Consider the following 16,817-nt stretch of genomic DNA (forward strand, 5'->3'; position numbering starts at 1 on the left):
CAGCAAGAGCAATATTAAATGAGATGGCACACCTTTCTTTTTTTTTGAGATTGCACAGTTGATTACACAGAAAATTATCAATCGAATTACAGGTGCAAAATTGTTGTTAACACATCTGTTAGGAAACAAAAGAAGATATTTGGGCAGGTTCTATACATTCTCTAAAACATAATGTCATACTGCATACTATACAATCAGCAGTTTCAGAAAGTTTCAAAGGCATTTTCCCAAGAATTCTATAAGAAAAGGAAACAGACAAGCTAATAAAATCACATTTACAGAATATACTGCAGAACTTGGAGTTCAAGATACAATTTTAATGTGGATAATGGACAAAGATAACAAGCCCCAGACTAACATGAAATTTCAGTGTCAAATGATAAAATGGCATTACAAGTTGACAAAGAAGCTCATACTTCACAAGTAACAAGCAAATATAAGCAGGATGGCATAACATAATCTTTAAAAACGGAGATATGAAGCATGCCCATATAAGAGACACACATAATTATGTTCAAACTCCATGATAAAAAATAACAACCACGAAGCTTAGGAAGAACACATAAAAAGCATAATGTATATACTAATAGCAGAAATGAAGAGATATATAAATAAATAAATGCTCATGTGTTTGTTTGTGTGTCTATATAAGCCACAACAGATCAACCTAAAGAAACATTATCCACAATTAGAATTGCATGTACCTGATTCAATTGTGGACAGTCAACCATAAATCCGAGTAAACAACGCACATCATCCACAGCCACTGAAGGAGGAGCTGCCAGAACCAATAGTTCAATAACCACTAAGAGCTCATCAACCAATGCATTAACTTCACCAACAGGGCGAGCTGCATCATCTATAGAAAAGGTATCAACAGAGTCACTTTCACGAGTAGTCCAATAACAACGCCTGCAGCCATCAAGAAGCATCTGAATAGCATTAGCATCTCGCATAATGGATGACTCAGTAAAAACCATATCAGCAAGTGAAGATAGAAGCTTCTTTTGTAACCCATAGCTGCACAAGCTCCAGATCTTTAGATCCAGTAGCAGGGTACTAAAAAGCTGCACTTTGAGGGCATGGTTTTGTTTCTGAGATTGGCATAAGGATACAACTGCTGCAACAAGTTCCTCATTCCCTACTCCATCATTTCTTGCAGCATCAAGTGAGGACAGAGTTTGAAGGAGATAATTCAACACTCTCGACAAAACCTCAGGCCCTCTTCTACGACACAACTCTTCAACATTTCCAGGGTATTGAATGGCCAGAGAAATAATTCTGAATATAGGAGCAGCAAGAGAAGTTGTGGCCAACGACAAAGAAAGGCCACCTTGTTGTGGTTCTAAGCTATTGTCATGCACATTGCTTACTGTTAATGGAAGTAAAGACATGGGACCTCCATAAGACAAGGCCCAAAAAGCCTCTGTGGCCCGCATTCTATTTGCTACATGCACTTGCCCAAGAACTTCAGCAGGCCTTCGATGCATGCCTGAGACATTCAGGAACACTTCAACTAAGCAAAAGCAGTTGCACCATATTTTCAAGCTAGAAGCAGAAAGTGAATTGCAAAAATATCCACAACAACATTAAAAAAAAAAACAAAAGATTTTGAGGGCGAGATAGCAGATTTTATAAGAAAAGATAGATACATAAAATTATAAAACAACAAGAGCAACTCACAATGCATATATACAGGAAAAAGAAAAATAACGAAAAATAACAATCAAGAAAACTGATAAAATCAGAAGTTTGTCTACAGAAATTGAAGAATAGGAACTCAGAGGCATATGTGCCTGGTGTGTTTGTGTGAACATGTTTCATACAGAAATTTACTTCTTTGCAGGGAACTAGAAATCAAAAAAATTATTTAAAAAGGGATCTTGTTAACATTTCCATCCTCCAAAAGATAGAAAAGCATCCTAAAAATTAGAAATCATATGCACCATCCTGCAACAGAAGATGTCGTTGCATTTAACAGTACATCATTAGATAAGTAGATGAATTGCTTCTTGAAAGGATAAATAAGAGAAAGCATAAAATAAGTCCATTTTAATTTAGCTATAGACTGCATGACAAAATCTCAAACCTGCTACAGCAGAGGGGGAAGCATCTGGACAATAGCGCCCATTCAGTAAATTAGGGTGATAGAGGAGATGAAGGGACCCAGCAATTTCAGCATCCAGATTTGCATATTCTTCTGCCATCTTTTGTACATGGTCATTTGCAGCTAGCCATGGTAAACCAGCTCCATTACCAAAACAAGGTAGCACATCCCCTCCCCTAGAAGCCAAACGAATCATTTTCTCAGGCCCAATAGGTTCCTTAAAGATATATACAGGGCCCATTTCAGCAAACAAAGGACATTGACGACGACGCCGTTGTAAACCAGCCATTGTTGGAGGTGGATTAGTTCCAATGCAGCAAAATGCAAGTGGCTTGGAAATCCGTGGAAAATCAAAAGGACGATTTTCGTACAAGGATCCATCAATATATAACCTTAATTCGCTCTCTGCTTTCCCAAGTAGCCCCTGCTTGCAAGTATGTTCAAGGCCAATAAAGTACCAACATTGTGGCTTAAATGCATGAGTGAAATGCAGAGAAGCCTTCCTGCCTTTCCCACTTCCACATTCTACTACCAAAAACTGGGCATGAAAATATGCTTCCATCCCCTGATTATCAGCAGATAAGAAGCTGAAAAGCCGTGGCATGTGTGCTGTGCCTTCACCAGCTAAAGCACTGGCAGCAGCAGCTGCTGACATAGCTGATGATTTTCCTGATGTAGCAGCCGCAGCTGCAGCAATAGCTGCTGCGGCAGTTGCAGTATTTAGTGTGTCTGCAAAAGACTCGATGTAGATCCAGGTCGCAAATGCATATCCATTTATGAATGGCCAACGGCTCTCTCCAGGACCAAGCAAGCCAGAGCTTTCACCATCAAATTCAAATGTGCATGCTGGACCCCTTGATTCTTTTCCGCCCATTGCCTTCTCCAAAGAAAGAGTCAATCGAGCAGCCCATTTAGTGTGAAGTGTCTCTGTGATTACTTGAAACCACTTATACAAATCACTGGCACTGAGAGAATGCCCAGCTAAATACTGAATGCAATGACACAGAGGGGTTCCATCCCAACTCATTTGCTCACTCGAACCATCATCCTGAAGAAATATCTTAGCAGCTGACCGCAGCAAGACCCCTAATAAACCAGCCATGGAGCACATAGCTCTGTTCCTAGTGCAGGCACGCAAGATAGCAAGCAATCCTCTTACCATCCTAGTCCTAGGGGACATAAGACCTGCTATATCACCAACACAAGGTAGCCAAGGAATAAGTTCACCTGCCACAATGGCAGCCCGAGAGTTCAGCATCACACTAGGAGGATTGTTATCCTCATCCTCAAAAGATTCAACACCTCCCATTGTCGCAAGAAGGGAATCAACAACCAAGAACGCAACGGTATCAGCCTCTTCGCCATATCCAAAACTCTCAACACCGCTCACAATATTCTTTAGCTTGTCCAAGCTTTCAGGCTTTCCCATAATGGCAGAATCCACTAAATGCAATAGCTCTGGAGACACATTTGGCATAACCTGTTTCGGCCTAGGCTTTTGTGGTGAGTCAACAGGAGAGAAAGCACCGTCGCCATATGAATACATAGCAGAATCCACACTAACTGAAGAAGGGGACAATTGAACATCATGAACTGATTCACTCTCTGGCCCAGGGCTAGAAAAATGGCGATCATGGTGCACATCTGCATCTGGCGGAGAATTGAACCCTGACGGAACTGTCCCAAAAGAATACTCAAACAGGTCCTCACTCCCACCTGATGAATGCCTCAAACTAGCAGAACTTTCCAATTGTTTTGTCTCTTCTCCACCTTTATCTTGGTCTTTTAAAGAAACCTGCTCAAAATGGTCATCATCTGCAATTGAAGCTGCAGAATCTGGCCTTTGCAAACCTACACTATTTTCTATATCATCTGTACTAACACTTGTAATATCAACAATTCCTGTATGAGACGTCCCTACCCTTTCATCTATATTATCACCTTCTCCAATAATTTCTGGTTCCCTACCAGGAGTTTGTTCATGCTCGTTAACCTCTTCCCCTTCCATTTCTGCTATTAATTCAACCTAACCTAATGAAGTCTTCATCTGAAGCATTACTGAGTATTTACCTAAACAAATTGGGTAGCAAGAAAATAAGGCACATTACTGAAAAATAGAAAGACCCACATCTAGAACAAGTCCATATGAGCAAGAAACAGTTCAGCATATACTTGCACTTTCTCTCAGCCCAGGAAAACCCACAAATTTCACTCAACCACCCGAATTCCAATAACGAAAATACCCATGAAGTAAATCAGAAAGGAGCTAAATAGATACTCCATGAGCATAGATCATTAAAAAGCCCCAAAAGAACAGTAGAACAAAAGTCTCCATCACTGTTGACCATCCTAAGAGCCAAATGTCAATCAAACCCGATGCTTAAAAGCTATAAATAATAAAACCCAGAAAAACAATTTAGTAATCCTTTCTTGTATTTTATAGAAAAGCAAAGAATCCCAGTTAACTTAGATCCAGTTAATGCAATAAATTGTCGTCAAATTATAAATTTAACTATCCACATTCAGGATCAAAACATTGCATTTATGTTCTTATATTGAAAAAAAGGGGGCCCTGAAAGTGATCAAATCAAAGTGAAAACCAGCAGTAAATACATCTATAATGCAGAATTAAATGAAACGGAGGGTGTAAATGCTAGATATGGTTGGTTACCTTAAGAGATTGGAAATGAGTCGTAGCCCTCATTGATTTTGATTCAGGTAGAAATTTAATGAACGGACGAAAGGAAAAAAATGGTAAATCCAACAAAGAAAATGGAAGAATCTGGGAGGAAGAGAGATCGGAATAGAAGGCGAGTAGAACGCGAGGGAGAAGGCCGAGCCAGCCAAGTAATGAGACTGTATCAAGTACTCGTTACTAAAATATGGCCTTGCAGAGTAGAAATAGGCATAGCTTTGTTTTTTCTTTTTCTTTTTCCACTTATTGGTTCTTTGGATCTGGGCTAAGACAGCTCTGCATTTGTCAAAACACGGAAAAGCCCATTTATGTCCAAAAGTGCATGGGAAGTTTAATAGTTTTTTTTTTTTGGGGGGGACAGAGTTATTACTAGGGTTTTGTACAACTAAAAATCTAGGTTAGATTTCTATAAAGTCAAAGGAGAGGCAAAAGGCCATCATACATCTATTAGCAGTTGATTTCACAAGCAGATTTAGAATTCTATAAGCCCTAGGTTTTTTACTAGGTTAGATTTCTATAAGGACTTTTTTGTTTTTTTACACAAGCAAATTTAGATTTATATTAGCACTAGGGTTTTTTCTAGGTTAGATTTCTATAAGGACATTTTTTTTTTTACACAAGCAAATTTTGATGAACGCAACATCATTATTGTTCAAATTTTAGTTCACTTTTTACCCACCTGCCATATAACCATACCTGATTGTGTAAAAAAAAAAATCTGTACACTAACAGTGTATATAATATTAATCTTATAATTAAATATACTATAAAAGTGGTTCCACTGGTTGCAACTTAGAAAGATTTGAGTATTATGTTAATTGGAAGCTTCAATCCAATATTGGTGCATGTAGAAGCCTAAATTAATCTTTTCTTTTTTAATTAAACGGTGACTCCAAAGTTTACAAGAAAAAAAATAAAAAGGGAAGATTGCTTGAGGATTGAAATTAGGGACATTATGATTATTTGGCTAATCTTCGTGATTATTTGACTGATATTTTTAGAAACAACTTCTTTTGCTTTTTGAATATGATTTATCTACACTTGGACCCATAAAAAGAGGTGGCTATAGCTTGAAATTAATCAATTCAGTGTAAGGCCAACCTTTTCTTATATCAGGATAGTGCTTCGATGCTAAAAATTTAAAAAAAAAACTAAAAGCTTAGTTGAAATATAGGCCAAGTTTGAGTAAAACTAAGCTTAGTCTACTAAGATTTTATTTATCTAATAATATTAATGTATTCTGAACATTAAGTTTTAATATTAAAGATAACAAGAATATCATGATTATATTATAGGCCAAGTAACTTACTTTTTTTTTTTTTTTGGTTGACGGAGTGGGTGTTCGGGTCAATCCTTACGGGGTCCGACTAATCCCACTCCGACCCTGGAGGAGAGGCCCCTTCCCCCGAACACGGTAACCCTGAGACTCGATCCCTGGTGAGGGAGCTGGACAAAGACTTCCAAAGAGCTGTCGTGACCAAACGAGCTGCCCAAGAGGGGCCCAAGTAACTTACTTGAATGCAGGAAAGAAAAGAATAGCTTTTGAAATATTCATCTGTTTTCCATCTCGCTTTACTTACATGATAATTATTATTAGGAACTGTTCTTTGAGAGGCAAATCAAGCCTTAATTTAAAAAGTAGCATGCTTAAGAATGACATAATTAACAATTTTCTTAATTTGTTAAACAGTATATATAATTTCAAATTGCTAAAATGTATTTTGTCCTCCTTTAATTTCAAATTTGGGCTAATTGCCAAGGTGATATTTAAACAAATTACAACATATTTAGGCAGTCCTTAAAACTATTTACTTGTTTTGTGACAATTGATTTTGGAATGCGCATTATTTTATTGGACTAAATTTTCTGCATGCAACGGCCAATGAGTGATTACACCTAAAACTTTTTCTCCAACTTGCTTGTATTTGAAGTAAACCAAGTGAAACAGGAATCAATAATATTTATTATTAGCTGTCGTTTGGGGAAAGGGAAACTTCTAAAGAAAGTAAAGCTAGCATGGCCAATATGCAAGATGATTTTGCAGCCATGATTAGCAATGCACATCTATGGATCATTTGGCCTTTAGGTATTGAAAAAGGGATCTTCTCTGGCCCTTTAAAAAAAAAAAAAAAAAGTTTCTCTGTTCCTCCTGTATCATTTCCTATTCCAAAATCTATTAAATCGTCATATATCATTCATAAACATCTTATTTTAATTCTTTTTCTTATCCCATTAAATTCTAAAACTACTAACAGAATAGAATATAAAAGATCGGGAACTAAAAAAATTAACTAGGAAATAACAAAAAATTAGTTAAGAACTTTTTAGTTAAATTTTATCTTTTTGACAATTAGCGCAAATTATTTAAGAATGATATTTAAAAAAAACAAAAAGGAGAAAAAAGGATATTTAAGAAAGAGAAATGCATTTAAATCTATTTTGGTCCTTCTGTGGGATGGGCTGAGTCAAAAAAAATTGTCGGTACTATGAGAAAAAAAACCTTGAAGGACAAAAAAAAAATTTATCAATTGACTTTCTATTGGTTTAGGGACTGCATTACCTACTTGTTCAGTCCATGTTTTATAGATTTCTTATATTCTGTGAAAGAGTACAATATCAAAATTTCCTGATTGTCTAACCTAAAGAAAATCTATTCTTGGTTAACAGTTTTCTTTTTTAAGTTAAAAAGATAGGTGAATTATTGAGTCAATTGACCGTGCGAAGAATTGAAATCACTCTAAAATAAGTTAATTGGCCCCTTTTTTTTCTCTAATAATCATCTCATTGTAACTCCAAAATTAACCCCAACAAAAAAAACAAAAAAAAACTCTTTCCTAATGATAACAACAGCGAAGGTGATGCGTATGGGCTTGGGTTGGTGCTGTTGAAATTTGAGAAAGTTAAAAAAAAAAAATGCAAGTGGGATTAGTCATCAGCATTGACTAATATTAGTAGTGATGAATATGGGTTTGAGCTGGTGCTGTTGAAATTCGAGACAGCTAAAAAAGGCGAGTAGGCTTAGGCATCAGCATTGACTGGTTCAGTTCAGCCCAGCCCGGTTCACCTGTACTTGGAAAAATTGTTAAAGACCATTTCACGTTTTGCTGAATGAATTTTTTCATCTTTTATTTTTAAAATATTAATTTTATATTTCTTATAAATTTAAATTAGTAATAATATTTGATTCCAATCTAAGTTTTTGACTATTTTTGACCTGAAAATCACTTCGTGATCCACACGCAATCGTTTTTTATGTACAAAAAAGTCAGATCTCATCTTTTTAATAGCAAAAATGGATAGGGAATGAGTTTGATCCCACCTTTTTTTTAAGCAAAAATGATTATAATTTGGGTCAGATCTTATTTTGTTAGGGGCAAAAATTAATATGAATTGGATCATTTGTTTAATTACAGATGGGATCTAAACTTTTTACTCTTAAAAAAATGATCACATGTGTGTCACGTAATAAATACAGGATAAAAAAAAGTGATCAAAAACTTATATTGAAACCAAATTTTATCGACTTAGTTTTATAAAGAATGTAAAATTATTATTTTAAAAGTGAAGAACAAAAAAAATTTAATTAGTGAAATATGAAGGATGTTTTGAATGATTTTTTCCAAACAATTTACAATTCTTATTTTTTTATCGACAACAAAAATTAAAGGGCCGGCATTTGTCTCATCCACCATGCGCTTACCAATACTTATCTAGTTATCTTTGCTTTGTTGTCCTTGTTCCACGCTTCGTGGTTTTGCTTTTTGGGTACTAGTTTTTTTTTTTTTTTTTTTTCGACGGAGTGGGGTGTCCGGGTCAAGTCCGTAAAGGCGGCCCGACTAATCCCACTCCGGCCCGGTCCAGCGCCCCAACCAGACCTAGCACGTTAGATGCACGGCGAACTGATGTTGCTGCGGAGGTTCGACCCCAGGACCTAACGGTCCCGAGGAAGAGGCGCCAACCACCAGCCCATTCACGTGGGGGCGGTACTAGTTGTTTCATTTTTTTTCTTTTTGGTTTTTCTCTGCATTGACTGGGTCAACTCAAACTTAAACGTCCGTACTCTTCCCTTGTTTTTGCTGTTAGATTTTAGAGACATGAACAGAGCTGATCAAGGTTCAGGTTTGAACCGGATCTACATTGAAATCGAATTAGTGATTTGTTGAATCAAAATTGAAATCAGATTTTGAAAATCGAACTTGGAACCATAACCATGAAAAAAGGTTCATGTTTAGGAATCGACACTTTAAGAATGATTCAAATCATAGAAAAATATATTTATTACCTAAATTTGTTTGGTCAATTTTGAGTTCAATATTAATAGTCAGCATCCAATACCAGTAGTCCAAATTATAGTTCAACAACCCATTATCCCATTCTATTAGTAGGTCTTGATCCTATAGCTAATATGAATTCAAGGCCAATTCGTTTTGATCAATAATGAGGTATTTTTTCATAAATTTTTTTCTACCTTTATTGTCATTATTTTTAGGATCAATTCTATAATAATAATAAATATTTAAGCATAATTAAAAGAACCAGGCAGAATTGTAACTAAAAGAAATCAAAATCGTAATCGGAATAAAATTATAATCGAAATTGGACAAGAATCGGAGGTTCACGAGTTGTCAACATAGTTATCTCTATGAACTTATTCAAATTCAACCTTTCAAAAAAAATTAAAATTGTTGATTTTCAAATCCAAACTAGCGATTTTAGAACCGTGATCACGTCTAGATATGACGAGCAATTGTCAGTTTTCATGCCCAAATGTTAAACATCAAAAACCATTAAGAAAGTCATTGTCCGTCGTAAGGGGCAATTTTTATTATTATTTTTTTTGGGTTGATCGGCCAACAAATGGGTGATGTTCTGGAGGATTTTGATCCTCTGCCTGTAGAATGGTCCATGGCGCTGAAGGAAATAAAATATGGTGCCTCTTTTTTTGGCTTACTAACAAGGAAACAGAAATGTCACTATCAAAATAAGAGAAAACGTAAAGAAAAGGGAAGAAGAAGACACCAAGTCCAGACGTCTGAAATCTGTGACGCCCAATTAGCGAGAAAATGTCTGCGTGGCGTGCATGCAAGTGGTCGTCGATTACGATTATTTATTTTTTTATTGAGACGTGTACAAATTATTTTTTTCTTTTTGTAATATAATATGATTAAATTGTTGAACATTTAGAAATGATTATGTCGCACACGCATTCTGGACTTTGAGAGTTTTGATCAAGTCATCTTCACTTTATTTATATATTATCCTACTATATCTTAATATACGAGGAGTCGAGGAGGCTCAATTAAATTTACAAGGATCGATAAGGATTGAACCATCGTTATTGAATCAAATAAGTGCATAAAGTTTTTTGAAAAGTCACATATTATAATAATTAATAAAAAATAAAATTTGAACCTCAACCCGTCACAAGTCTTGAAAAGAGTCTTGGAGACAGATTTGACGGTTGAGGCACGAAATCTTGTAATGTTGTATGGAGTATGAACGTGCCATGCGATGGACCGAAGCACTACTGTGTTTCGACTCTCAAGCCCGTAAATCTTGGGTGTGGACAAATTTTTAATTGGCAAAGAACTAGAATCTACACATAAAGATTCCTTGGCAGCAAATGAATGGCCAACTATTTTGCATTTATTCTCCTCCATTCCAAATTTCTGCATCCATCCTTCTTTTGCATATCCAATCCTTGCTGTCCTTTCATGCTACATACTATTCAAATTATCTACTTACTTGCCAGTCAGGTCTGCCTGCCTTCTTTGAAAGTAATGGTAACTTTTATGCAACTTGACTTTCGTTGGACGCCAGTTCAAGAATAGCATAGGCTTGGGAACCCAAAAAGTTCGGTGAAAAAGGCAATCAATTTGTGGTGCTGGATGCCTATGTCAAACCCATTGGAGGGCGGGTTTCCCCACAAATGGTACTGGTCTTCCGTCCTGATCCTACTGCTAACATCATCTCTTGCGCGTCGGTTTAAATCTGTATAAATATGTCACTCTGATGGAGGTAGAGTCCCAGAAAGAGTAGAAATTAGAAGCGAAGGAAAAAGTAAGGCAGGCTAATGGATACTATAACTATAGTCTCTTCTCTTGTATTCTATCTTGTCATCTGGGCATTCATCCATGTGATCACTTCAAATTTGAGGTCCCGGAAATCAGCTGCCAGACTTCCTCCGGGGCCTTATTCATTTCCAATCATCGGTAATCTCCATCAGCTTGGCGAAAAGCCTCACCAATCATTTGCAAAACTGTCCAAAACTTATGGACCTCTGATGTTTCTTAAGCTAGGGAGCAAAGCAACCATACTTGTATCATCTGCAGATGTTGCAAGAGAAGTGCTACAAAGATATGACCAGTTGTTTTCAAGCCGAGCAGCCCCCACTGCTGCTCAAGCACTTGATCACCATAAGATCTCTATGGTCTGGCTGCCAGTTTTGAGCCAGTGGCGGAACATGCGCAAGATGTGTAAAGAGAATATTTTTGCAACACCAAGACTCGACGCTAGCCAAGGCCTTCGTCAAGAAAAGCTGCAAGAATTATGCGAATATTTGCATAAATCTAGTGTTAGCAGGAAAGCTGTGAATGTTGGTGATGCAGCCTTCACAACATCTCTTAACTTGATGTCGAGAACTCTATTTTCTAAAGATTTTGCCAACTATGATTCTAATTCGTCTCAAGAACTCAGGGAGGTGGCATGGGGGGTGATGAAAAATGTTGGCGCTTCTAATCTTTCAGATTACTTTCCAGTCCTACAAAGGATTGATCCCCAAGGCATCATGCGGGACACCAAGTTCTATTTCCAGCGGCTGTTTGATATTTTTGATGACATCATTGATGAACGGCTGCAACTAAGAGGTACATCGGAGGCTAAGCAAAAAGATTTGTTGGAAGCACTCTTGGATCACAGCATAAAGAATGAGTCCGAGTTCAATCGCAATGATCTTAAGCATTTGCTTCTGGTAAGTGTTGGTTAATTTGTCTGCCTAATTTGATCACTTATAATAAGCTAGTTGCTTAATTACTCATTCAAACCTTTTGTCCATGCATCTCAATTTCTTGTCATTTCATTGACCCCTGGAGATGATTCTCTGCATTAGTTTTTCGTAAATAGGAATTTTGCTCCACTTGTACTCCTAATCCTAAGAATACAAATGGAAGTCTCACATTGATGATCATGAAAATTGACCAACCCATGAAGTGCTGAAAATGATATTCTCTAGCTGTAGAATGACTGCTATAAGTGGCTTCTAGGCTGTCAGATTGGCAAAGTGCAGGACAGGAAAATGGAGGTTGGACTTGGAATAGAAATGACTGTCTATTGAAAATTTTTAACTTTCTATGATAAATTTAACTATTGTCACATCGTACATATATACACACACAGATACATACATACATACATGCACGTATGTATACATGTATACATAGATGCATACATTTATATATGTATGTGTGTCTGCATGTATTCATGGGCAAGAAAATTCTTGGCTCAACGTTGATGATCTAACTCTCTGGTTTCTACTAGGATTTATTTGTGGCAGGAATAGACACTACTTCAGCTACTGTGGAGTGGGCAATGACAGAGTTATTACGCAGTCCTGATAGGATTGCAAAAGCTAGAGCAGAGCTCAAGGAAGTCATTGGAGAGAAGGAAGGAGTCCAAGAATCAGATATCTCTCGACTCCCTTACCTGCAAGCAGTGATCAAAGAAACCTTTCGACTTCACCCTCCAGCGCCATTACTTGTTCCTCACAAAGCTGATGAAGATGTAGAAATCAATGGTTTCATAGTGCCAAAAAACATACAAGTACTTGTCAACGTGTGGGCTTCGGGTAGGGATCCGACAATGTGGTCAGATCCTGAGAATTTTGAACCAGAGCGATTTTTAGGCAGTGACATTGATGTGAGAGGCCAGCATTTCGAGCTCATTCCCTTTGGCGCTGGGAGGAGAATATGTCCAGGATTGCCTCTAGCTTATCGGATGGTACACTTGATGCTGGCTTCTTTCATTCACAACATTGACTGGAAACTGGAAGATGGAATGAAACCAGAAGATTTAGACATGGAAGAAAAATTTGGGTTGACAATTCAGAAGGCCTTGCCTCTAAAGGCTATTCCTGTTAAGCTGTGACTTCGGTCTGATGATTTTTAGGTCCAATCATTCCCTGTGAGCAGAGAAAGCATCATTCCTTGTTATTTTTTATCGCAATTGACATATGTTGACTTCATCTGGCATATCAAATTTGCAAGAACGTTAGCACAAAAAATCACGCAGTGAAAATAACCAACAACTCATCAAGATATAACAATCAAAGATTAAAGTTGCTTAAAGAATTACTATTTCCTAATTTCTAACCCAATACGAGAACTTAATAAACAAATTCTGAATTACTATAAGCTTGATTTAAATTTTGTCAACATAGAATACGAATGTTTCATTTCCCAGGATCCACTTTTTTTTTTGTATGTGTGAAGAAATTAAAATCCAAAACATTTTACTGAGACACGAAGAAGTAGTAGATATGTATACGAGGTCAAACCATTGCCTATGAAGCTAGCCTGTAAAAAATTTTGAGATTGGTGGCAGATTTTTGGCATACAAAGCGTTCCCAGATTTCTCAGTTCTGAGATATCCATTTGAAATAATACTAGACTTATTATTGGAACTGAGATGTTGTAAAGACTTTTTCCCCCAAAATCTTTTCCTGAGAATATATATATTTTTTTGAAACTGGAAAAATGCAAGAAAACCGGGTTTCAGTTAATTTTTTTCATTATCAATTCAAAGGAAAATTTCTCAAAACAAAAAAAGAAAAGAAAAGAAAAGAAATAGGTAGAAAGACAATGGCTAGATATATTTTTTTTTCCGAAACGATATTTGATTATATTACTTTCAAAAGATATACAAGTGCGAGCAAAGGCTCGAATTGACTTTACAACCAGTGTGCTTAACACTGAGGAAACACCAATTCCTCATCAATTGTGATGCCTAAGGCATATATGCTGATACTAGAGCTTAGATAATTTTTATCACTATTAGTTAGACAAAAGGAGCACATATGAAACAACCTTTCAAATGTACAATGGCTAGATATATAACGTAGAGTAAATTCACTGCATTACCAGATGCCTGAATGTGATCTTTGGTTGTTTACATTTTCTTCTTCCTAATTTCATAATATGCTGTGTGCTACTAAAGTATACAAATCGTTAACCTTAACCAAATAATTATTCTTGAATAAGATGTATAGTGCAATTCACCTCATGCAGCAGTTACTCTTGCCCTTCTTGATTTATGATTTGAATCCAAATCGATTATGCACCACAGCCTACGCTAAGTCAGTCCAAGCAGTTTCCTGCAACGCCAAAACACCAAATACAGAGTCCACAGCCGCAACTAGCAGCCACTCGAACACGGTGAATTTCGTTTGTGTGTATCAATTTAGTGAAAATACACCAAATTTTGTAAAAAACACAGATGGCAACGAGTAAGATACCTATCTAAACTACTCATACCCAATCCATTACCTGTTGGACTTATAAATTTGTTCACCAAACGTACATACTGAACTCGGGATCAGGTCAAATTCGGGTACTGACGAGTTATTTGTTACCGGTCGAGCCACTGAAGTCTGAAATTTAATCAAACAAACAGATATGTTTTTGCTTAAGACAGTCTCAATCAAGAGTCTCACGAGTGTTATGTCATACAAATATATATTTCTTATTCATAGATTTCAATTTCTAAGAAGGCCTCTAATATCATTGATGTTAAACTAGTATACAAGAAATCCAAGTGTGGGAGTTTGAGCTTTCGTGCAGCTGCAGCCAAATAACAACTTACAATTGATGAAATTAAAAAGCTTCAAATTGATTCAGTAGCGGAAGCATAGATGTTGGATTTGTTTCACGAACGAAATCCATAGAAGAATAAAGGGTCAAATTAGGTTCAAACCTCAGAACACGAATCAAAGATGATAACAAGAGAAAGCTCTCAACAATTGGTGCAATGAAAGTTTCATTGATATTTTATAAAAAAACAATTAATTACAAAAGTCCTAACTACATCTATTTATAAGTCACAATGAGCCGAACTCTAAAAAAGGAAATAAAATATACATAAAACCCTAAACAAGTAAAATTACGTTGTCTAGCTAAGATGATGTCTGTCAATATTTGGCTCTATGTCAGACTCAACGATTACCACCTATCTTAGTGGTGACTATACAAACTATACAAGAACCAGAATATGACGGACCTTATGATAGGTTCTATATTGGGTGCCCGACTCGACTTGATTCAACTTCATTCACGACCTTTTCTCTTCTATCACATAATTACAACCCTTATTCATAAAATTAATAAGAAAACTAATAAAGATAATACTAAAACTGCTACTTAAAATACTACAATTACTTAATTATTCAACCTAATCTAACTTTCTTAGCCGCGCTATTGATACAGAATGATGGATTGAGGAACCTTCGAACCGTATCACAAATTGATTTAAGTAAATTGTTATTAAATAGACTATTTCATGTGTATTTCCGTGGGATTTGAGTATTTGGTATCTCTTAACCACGGCTTTTAGATTTTATCTTATATATTACCATCCCTAATAAGAATTGTACCAAGCTGACAAGACAAAATTAGACATGCCAGTAACCAAGCGGGCTGATTTGCCAGGTGGTTGTTTAAATGGCTATTGTCAATAGTTTTTGTTGGTAATCTAGACATCATTGACTTAATACTATGCATGATATCACACAGATGACATGGTGTTTATCAAAAAGGAAATCATCATTGGCAGGGTTAATTTCAACAAAGGGATAATTTTAGGAACCTCCTTTAAGGTTTCTCAAAATATCATTTAGCACCCCTAAAGTCTTGAAAATCTTATCTACTTCCCTTGGAATGACAATTTATGCAACAATGAGTGTGTTTGGTTGGTGGCTATTCAGGAAAAAAAAAAAAATAGAATAACATTGTGGCACTTGTGGTGATTTGATATTTTGATGTATATGAGATTTAAGAAAAAAAGTATATGAGGTAAAAAGAATTAGAAAAATAAAAAAGTGATTAAAAATGTGTTTTTTTTTTACCCTCACATCCACTTCACATTCTTTCCATCTCCAATTGGAAAATGTATTTGTGTTGCAATAAACTCAAATTCTTTTACAAATAATTTCGTATCCAAACAAACCCAATATGAGCCCTTTTTGGTAAAAATAAGATTAAAAAAATGCATCCGAGGAGAAATTATATTATCTATTCATTACTACCCTTATGCCATGCCATTCATGAATTTTATAACTGAAATAAAAAAAAATTAATAAATGTTGGAAAGCTAAGTGTTGACAATTAACAAGATTGCACCAATAAGGCAACTCGAAGATCATTATTGCAATAGTCACTTCTGCAGCTGCAACAACAACATAAAAATACTAGAATATGAAGCCAAAAACTTAGCAACAAGTGGGGAAAAGGAAGAGCACCTAAGAAAAAGATTGATAGCACAATATGGCAAATCATGCACGAACATCGTTCAACATATGGAATTGATATTGTCAATGGACCCACAAGATGGCAATTATAATTTTTAAAACTGATAGGAATCTAAATATTTTGTATTTTTTTAGCAGTGCAATATACAATTTTTTTCAAATCCATCTTTAACCTGAAATATGCACCCAAAATAGTGCCATTTGCATTTTTGATATTTTCTTCTCAAGTATTTTAGATTAAATAATTTTTTGCTTTTCCTAGCTTTTTTCTAAACACATATCCAAATTCCAAGGGTAAAATCATCATTTTCTAGCCTTTGATTGGGACATGTGGTCGCACCACACTGCTGAGGGAGGTAAATAAGATTTCTAATACTTTAAGGGTGCTAAGTGATATTATAAGAAAACCTCAAGCTGATATTGTCCCTCCAACAAAGGGGTCCTGCCATCCAAAAACAAAAGGATATCCTGTTATACTAATTACAACACCAAAAAGTATA

The 16,817-nt window shown here is 36.0% G+C and overlaps 2 protein-coding genes across 2 annotated transcripts in view; one reads left to right on the top strand and one right to left on the bottom strand.

Annotated features, from left to right (window-relative positions):
• The window catches only part of LOC113760854 (BEACH domain-containing protein C2), a 36,563-nt gene extending 31,625 nt beyond the window's left edge, over positions 1 to 4,938 (bottom strand). The window contains exons 1-3 of the mRNA XM_027303588.1: positions 4,779 to 4,938; positions 2,090 to 4,177; positions 705 to 1,492 (exon numbers count right to left, since the gene is read on the bottom strand). Coding sequence (XP_027159389.1) covers positions 705 to 1,492; positions 2,090 to 4,115 — 2,814 coding nt within the window. The 5' untranslated portion in view covers positions 4,116 to 4,177; positions 4,779 to 4,938. The remainder of the gene's footprint in view (positions 1 to 704; positions 1,493 to 2,089; positions 4,178 to 4,778) is intronic.
• A 5,608-nt stretch (positions 4,939 to 10,546) lies between these two features.
• Positions 10,547 to 13,041, top strand: LOC113759787 (geraniol 8-hydroxylase-like). The gene is made up of 2 exons (XM_027302361.1): positions 10,547 to 11,772; positions 12,339 to 13,041. Exons 1-2 carry the CDS (start codon positions 10,876 to 10,878, stop codon positions 12,942 to 12,944), a joined length of 1,503 nt encoding a protein of 500 aa, XP_027158162.1. The 5' UTR covers positions 10,547 to 10,875; the 3' UTR covers positions 12,945 to 13,041.
• Positions 13,042 to 16,817: the final 3,776 nt, after the last annotated feature.

This window comes from Coffea eugenioides, chromosome 2 (genome assembly GCF_003713205.1).
Source record: "Coffea eugenioides isolate CCC68of chromosome 2, Ceug_1.0, whole genome shotgun sequence".
NCBI lineage: Eukaryota > Viridiplantae > Streptophyta > Magnoliopsida > Gentianales > Rubiaceae > Coffea > Coffea eugenioides.

What these genes read in the sequence shown, in the direction of transcription:
- LOC113759787 (XM_027302361.1), top strand. Translation starts at nt 10,876, where the DNA reads ATGGATACTATAACTATAGTCTCTTCTCTTGTATTCTATCTTGTCATC. An exon ending in ATCTTAAGCATTTGCTTCTG is followed by an intron (nt 11,773 to 12,338) that starts GTAAGTGTTGGT and finishes GGTTTCTACTAG; the next exon opens with GATTTATTTGTGGCAGGAAT.